Source organism: Capricornis sumatraensis, chromosome 3, assembly GCF_032405125.1.
Source record: "Capricornis sumatraensis isolate serow.1 chromosome 3, serow.2, whole genome shotgun sequence".
In the NCBI taxonomy this organism is placed as follows: domain Eukaryota; kingdom Metazoa; phylum Chordata; class Mammalia; order Artiodactyla; family Bovidae; genus Capricornis; species Capricornis sumatraensis.
Genome location: NC_091071.1, coordinates 70,925,371 through 70,933,000, shown reverse-complemented (window position 1 = coordinate 70,933,000; position 7,630 = coordinate 70,925,371). Strand labels below are relative to the sequence as shown.

The window sequence follows — 7,630 nt, the reverse complement described above, 5'->3', positions numbered from 1 at the left end:
AAGGAGATCAGCCCTGGGATTTCTTCGGAGGGAATGATGCTAAAGCTGAAATTCCAGTACTTTGGCCACCTCATGCGAAGAGTTGACTCAATGGAAAAGACTCTGATGCTGGGAGGGATTGGGGGCAGGAGGAGAAGGGGACGACAGAGAATGAGATAGCTGGATGGCATCACCCACTCGACGGACATGAGTTTGAGTGAACTCCAGGAGTTGGTGATGGACAGGGAAGCCTGGCGTGCTGCGATGCATGGGGTCGCAAAGAGTCAGACACGACTGAGCGACTGAACTGAACTGAACTGAATCCCATAACAAATAAATTCAAGGGATTAGATCTGATTGTCCGCTTATATATTTTATTTGGTAAAATGTCTGTTCACCTTTTTAGCCCATTTTTCACTTGGGTTATTTCTATTTTTGTTATTACTAGTTATTCTTAATGGTTCTCTGATGTTGACCATATCTGCTATCCTCACAGAGTAGGTGGGAAATCTAGCACATGTCCAGGTTTCTGTATACACATGGCAGTGTCTATAACTAAAATAGGGGGTGATATTTAAACTTTTTTTTGTTTTTGTTACAGAAAGGAGGCACTGGTGGCAAGTGGTGGAATTTTGTAGAAATTTTGCAGAGCATGTGGAGACCACTGAGGCGTGCTGAAAAGGCTTCATTTGCCAGCATGCATCGTCATGGTCAAGCAGAACAGGCGCCCTTGTTATTCTCCACAGGCAAGCCATCCTGGAGAAATACCAGCACACTGCTTCTACTGCCAGAAACCAAAAACACGGATTAGTGAATACACACGAGTTCTACCTTCATTTGAAATGTTTCTGGATTTTATTTGGTTTACGATTTGGTGATTCATAAAGGGAATTATTGAATTATTAGTCACTGTTAAATGATTGTGAAATGCTTTATTAATGTCGAGTCTGGTCAAGATGTGTGAAATAGTATGTTTTTGTTATGTTAGATTCATTTATTTCACTGTTTATGAATTGGATATACTTATTCTACTTCTTTGGATTGCTTCTCCTAGAGTTTTATTCCTTCTTGGTTGTCCTTTGTTATATATTCCTAAATTACTTTTAATAATACATCCAGTTCTCTGGAGATGAGCTATGGAAACTTAATAAGCTGTGGTTTTTAGTTCTGGAAGGACTGTTAATGACAATCTCTTTTAAGATTCAGATTTTGCTTGATAGGACAGTGTAACTTCTAGAGATTTTGATACCTTGGGTCTGGGGTAGAGCCTGGGAATATATTTTGTGGGTAAGAACTTCAGGTGAGTCTTAGGATCAGGAAAGTTTGGGAAGCATTGATGTAATAGAAAAAGTAGGACTTTGGATTCAGATGAACTTGGTTTCTAGTCATATTTAATTGCCAGTTGTGTGTTTTTGGGACACATAAACCACCTCTGTAAGTTTAATTTCTTTATAGGATTATTGAGATAGTTAAATAACATACATAAAGAATGGGGCACAATAAATATGCAACAAGTTATCTATTCTAATTATATTCCATTTAATGACAATAATCGGCCAAATATTTGAACACTTATGGACAATGATGAAGACTCATTCTTTGCCCTCAGAAAACTTACCAATTAGTAGTGTGGTGGGGATGAGGTTTTTTTTTTTTACAATGAAAAGCAATGTTATATCATCAAATAAGTTCAAAACCATTTTCTTTGGAAGAAGGAAAATGAAACACACAGACATTGCTAGGAGTGTAGGGTAATTTTATGGGGTGGAGTATGGGTGGCACTAGGTGCAATACAGACCACGGGCAGGAAACAAGAAAGCATCTTTCAGAAAACACTGAAGAGTCCCATTGATTTCTTTCAAATAGAAAAATTAGAGTAGCACCAGGAGATAATGATAGAAAGACAGGTTAGTGGTGGACTTTAACAGAAGATTCAAGTAGTGTTTGAGTTTTGCTTCCACTAAAGATTTTGAACAGGAGACAGAGTAAGAATATATCCTAGACCTCTAACAAATGTATTAGAAGTTTAAACTGATAGTAGTGTGAAGGTAGGAATTGATTCGGGGAGGAGGGGAGTTAGTTTTTTTTTTCAGTAATAATAGTAATTCAATAGTAATTAAGGGTTTGATAATAGTGGAAATCTAGATCTCAAAACGAAATGGAGATGCCTAAATACATCTGAAAGATGCTGTCTTTTATAGTTCAGGTAAATAAAGGGAAAAAAGGTCCATATTAAAGGTTTTCTATATTACCCATATCAAATTTTTAAAGAAGTAGAGTCCTTTCTTTTAGTGGTTTTCAACTACAAGAGAGCCAAAAGGCTGAAAAAAGAAACGGGAGGACTATCCCAGACTAGAGGGTCGGGAAGCCCGCACCCCAGCGGGAGGGGGCGTGTGCATGGGCGGGGACGCAGGCGGAGGTGCGCGGCAGCCCCGGGGTATCGCGAGAGTTGGGCGGACCGAGCAATCGCAGCAGTCAATTCCCCCACCCTCCCGGGAGGAGCCGCCGGCCCTGGACTCTCCAAATTCTGAGCTCTCATCATGGCGGCGGCGGCCGCTGCGGCCGTCGGGGGGCCGCAGCCACCCCAAGCCGAGGTGCCTGCTCCCGGCCTGGCCCTGGACAAAGCAGCCACCGCCGCGCACCTGAAAGCGGCCCTCAGCCGGCCGGACAACCGGGCAGGTGCTGAGGAGCTGCAGGCGCTGCTGGAGCGGGTGCTGAGCGCCGAGCGGCCGCTGGCAGCGGCTGCGGACGGCGAGGAGGCGGCGGCGGCCGGCGGCGGGGGCGGTCCGGGGGCGGCCGAGGAGGAGGCTCTGGAGTGGTGTAAGTGCCTTCTGGCGGGCGGCGGAGGCTACGACGAGTTCTGCGCGGCGGTGCGGGCCTACGACCCCGCGGCGCTATGCGGCCTGGTCTGGACAGCCAACTTCGTGGCCTACCGCTGCCGGACGTGCGGCATCTCCCCCTGCATGTCGCTTTGCGCCGAGTGCTTCCACCAGGGTGACCACACCGGACACGACTTCAACATGTTCCGTAGCCAGGCCGGGGGTGCCTGCGACTGCGGAGACAGCAACGTGATGCGGGAGAGTGGGTGAGTGGAGCCTTTCCCCGGGGCGGGGGACACCGCGGGATTGCCCAGGCCGAGTCTGGAGAGGCCTCGGGGAGGGGAAGCTCGGAGCCGACTCCGAGCTGTCAGGAGAAAGAAGTGGGGGAAGGTGCAGCCACATGGGGATGGAAGTGACTGAGCTGTCAGCGGTGGAAAGGGGATGGGGAGGAGGGGAGAGCGGAGAGCGTATTTAGAGAACGAGGCTGGGAATTTCGGGGTAGCCGGGGCGAACGAATGATTGCGAGAAAAGAGTCAGTGCCTAGAGTAGGAGCGGAGAGAAGAGGAAAGGATTCTTGAGGAATCTGGTGTCGAGCTGTCAATTGTGTACTTGCTGGGGAAGGCTTTAGAGCCGCCCGTTTCTTGGGAAGAAACTGATGATGTGATTTGGATTATTTGGGAGAGCGATGATATTGGGGACTAAATTGGGTCGCGGGATGATGAGAGTGGGGGAAGTGGTCTTGCAGCTGCAGCGGAGGACAGCCTGTGGAAAGGGGCTTCTGAACTGTCAGTATGTCAGTGTAGGGAAGGAGCTCCTGAGCTGATGGGGGTTGAGAGGGGAGGGAAGGGGAGGGGCCTGAATGAAAAGTGACTGTTGAGCTGTCAGTGGAGTATTTGGTGTGCTGGAATGACAGCTAGAATTGAGCTACTGAGCGAGCAGTCAGTTATAGAATACCCTCCATACCAGAACAAACAAAACACTGAGCGAATTAGGAATCAAGTGCTAGGTCTTCTCTAGTTAAAAGGGCACTTTATTCACGGACTAATACGCGAACCTCTATCTAAAAGGAAACACTCAACAGATGCTTTTTCGATAGGAGTGTTGTACCAGGGTGTTGGGATTTGCCAGAAGACGTTTCAGAGATTGCAGGGAGTTAAAGAGTTGGTACATGTTGTGTCTTGGCTTGGGACATGATGTCTGGGGAAGTCCTGTGAGAAGAAAAAAGCTCAGTCAAAGAGAGCTTTTTGGTTGGGTAGTATCTGAAAGAATGTTAGCAAATCCAGTTATTCAAGTTTTTCGATTTTCAGGACTTATAATTAATGGTAGAGTATAATCCCTTTAGCAATGGTCTCTGTTTTCCTTGGAGTAGGTTACTATTACCTGTAGGTTACTGTTACTGCAAGATGTTTGTATCTATTAGGTAGATACATGACCTATGTCTTAAGCAGCTTATGCAAGAGTAGAAAATGATAAGTTCCTTAAACAGTCTGGGAGTTAGTTAGAGGAGGCTTCTGTGCAGAGGGAGTAAGAAAAAGCTTCAGAAAGGAGCTTGCTAATAATGATAATACTTGTAATTCTGCTTCTGCTGACGACAATAGTAATAATTGCAGCTAACATTTGCTAACTTTAGAGTGTGTGCCTAACACTTAAAAAATACTTCCAAAATTGATAATTGAATGGGTAAAATTTTTTTAGCTAAAAAAGCAAAAAAACAAAAATATACACAGTTTAAAGTTTCCCTCTCATCCTGTCTCCTGTCTGTCCAGATTCTTTCCGTTGCTTTTAGTTTCTCTTAGTGTGAAAACAAGGGTGAATATGTATTTTGATTTTTCAATCTCTTTATATCGTATACATTAGTCTATGCATCTTGCATTTTTCACTTAAGAGGTTTATGTCAGTAAATCAGTGTACTCTGTTAAAAAAAGTCTGCATAGTGTTTCATGTCATAAATTTGCCATTCTTAGTCATCACTTTTGATGGACATTTTGGTTCCAGTATGAAATTACAAGCTGATATACCTTCTTTTCACACCTGTGCAAGAGTATCAATGGGATAAATAAAGTGAAATTTCCAGATTGCCCCCCATAAGGCTTAGTAGTAAGCAGAGCACGTGACTGTTTCACAACAGCCTCATCAACAGAATGCTATTAAAATTTTGAATTTTTATCCACCTGTTTGGAAAATAATGATCAAATATTAAAACCTGCTTTACATGATTAGCTGATTTAATCAATAACTCCAAGACTGTTACTCATTATCCCCATTGTACAGAAGAGGAAAGTGGGGCACAGGGTTTAAGACACTCGCTCAGGATTACACAAGTAGTTGGCTGTGCATCTTTATGCCAGAGCCTGACAACTTCACCATTCTATTGCCTTTACAAATAACATTCTTACTGGTACTTCCATTCGTTACTGTGTTCTTTTTTTAAAATATGCCATTCTTAGTTATTCCTTTTTTTCTTTTTAAAATCTTACCTGTTAAAAACATTTAAGAGGGATTTCAAAATAGAGGAATTGGAACAGATAATTAGACATTTTTACTTCTTAGCCAAGGTTAACATTTAAGAAACCCGCAGAGTACATAAAGTAGGAGATAATATTGATTCTTTCCTGAATTTTAGAACCAAGGGGCATAATTATCAGGTTCATTTGGATGAGATGCATATCTGATCTCTCATTGTGATGCTTCATTGTGGGAGCAGAAATATCTCAGTGAGTTGCTTTCAAGGTCCTTGTACAGTTTTAGGGCATCTGGGCTGCAGCCGGTCCGTAGCTTAACCTCATAGCATTTGCCTTTACTGACATCTTGTAGATTCTTATCTTTCCCCTAATCAGGCAAGCCTCCCTTTACGAGATGATACACGCGTGCGTGCTCAGTCGTGTCTGACTCTGCGACGCTATGGACTGTAGCCCACCAGGCTCCTCTGTCCATGGGATTCTCCAGGCAAGGATACTGGAGTGGGTTGCCCTGTCCTTCTCCAGGGGATCTATAGTACTAAAATTATTATTGTCTGTCTAAAATGCATGGCTAGTGTCTGTACATGCCAGCAGTTGCCATGCCGTTTCATGACGGGCAAGAGTGAACAATAAACAATAATATGGCCGTGTGATTATTCTGAAATTTTTACAACTCTTTGGGTTGGACAGGATAATTCTTCTGGGCTACACGCCTAATTACTGCCTTGAGAGACACAGGATGTTAACCAGTGGTGCAGGTTGAAAGGCTGGCTCTAGAATCTTTTTAGAACTGGGAATCATTAAAAAATTCCTGGTGGGCAAAGCTGGACTACCCTCACATGGATGGAATGTAACTTTTTTCAGTTTTTGATATTTCTTAAAAATATTTTTGGTTGCTAAAGATCGAAGATGTGTTGATTTTGGTGGTGTTTGTTATTTTAATTGTCATAGAAGTTTGTATATCGTATTCAGTAAATTTTAAAGGAAGGATTCTATTGTTCTCTGTATCTTGTTCTTAATAAAAGAAAAACCCTGCTGTGCCTTAATCCTTTCCCCAAGTGTCTGACTGTTTTGGGTAGGATGTTGTATGATTGGAGATGGGAAGAATCAAATATTTGGTCCATTACAACCTGTATTACTGTTTAATTTTCAGATTTATAATTATAGAAATATGCAAGGAGGATTGAGTATTCTTTGATTAGTAGTAATAAATGTGGCATATTAACAGGTATACAAATCAAAGGAAGAAAACAGCTGAGAATTCATTTGTGGGAAGAGATTACAAAGCCTATAGAAATTGTGTATTAGTAATTGTGTCTTTGGACTTCCTGCTTCCAATGCTAGAGGTGTGAGTTTAATCCCTGGTCAGGGAACTAAGATTCCGAGCTTTGCAGCATGTCCAAAAAATAAATAAATAAAAAGAAATTTAAGTAAAAATTTAAAAGATAAATAAATTTTAAGAATAGTAATGGAAAATATAAAATAATGTTTGACTGGTTTGGGGTTCTGATGTTACACACCGGAAATTAGAATTTTAAACATTTAGTTTTCAAATTTTGATGCAGAGGATGACTGTTTTCATATTCTATTTTGCATTACAGATTTTTTTTTGCTACCTTCCTTATTCTTCCTACAGATTTTAAACTCTTTAAAAATTAAAAAATTCATCTTGCTATTATTATTCAAAGGCTTTTGCGCTTGCTTACAAGGTAGATAGTATGTGTTGAATTAAATTGGATAAACTAGTGACTGTTTTACCTTAAAGTTTACCTTGAAGTCACATTGCTTTAGTTATTCAGGAGGTGGCATGGATTATTAAATTCACAGCATCTTTTTTTTTTAGGAGAAGAAATTTTGTTTTCAAGGATTTGTGCAGACAGTGGTGAATAAAAAATTTTATTTCAGCTATAAAAAGCTGACTTCGTTCCACCCTGGCATACAGGGTTTATGGTGTGCCAGTTTGAATCTGAGGCAGTACTACTATCCCCATTCTTCTACCCTTAAAAGACTCTTTTAAGGGAACAACTTCCTATGATTTTCATTCAAAAATATGACATACCAACCAAAGCATCTTTTTTCAGTGTACTTCAGAAATTGTTATTATTTTTCAATTTCAAAAGTAATACTTACTGATTAAAACATAAAAATAGGTGGATAAAGTAAAAAGTAAAGTTTCCTCTTTGCTCCATCCCACTTCTCAGTGAGAGATTTCCCTTTCTTTGGAGCTTAATTGTAACTAAATTATAACTTAAATTATAATTTTTTAACTTAATTATAACTGAAAAGATTTTAGTTATAATTTATTCAGCATTTCTAGATGTTTTGTTGTGGAAAGTTTTTAGGTTATTTGGTGTGTGGCAGTGCTAGAAATAC

At 41.2% G+C, this 7,630-nt stretch overlaps 1 protein-coding gene across 1 annotated transcript in view; it reads left to right on the top strand.

The window, feature by feature from the left end:
• The first annotated feature begins 2,519 nt into the window (after positions 1–2,519).
• UBR3 (ubiquitin protein ligase E3 component n-recognin 3) overlaps positions 2,520–7,630 on the top strand; it is a 196,147-nt gene continuing 191,036 nt past the window's right edge. The window contains exon 1 of the mRNA XM_068967177.1: positions 2,520–3,064. Coding sequence (XP_068823278.1) covers positions 2,520–3,064 — 545 coding nt within the window. The remainder of the gene's footprint in view (positions 3,065–7,630) is intronic.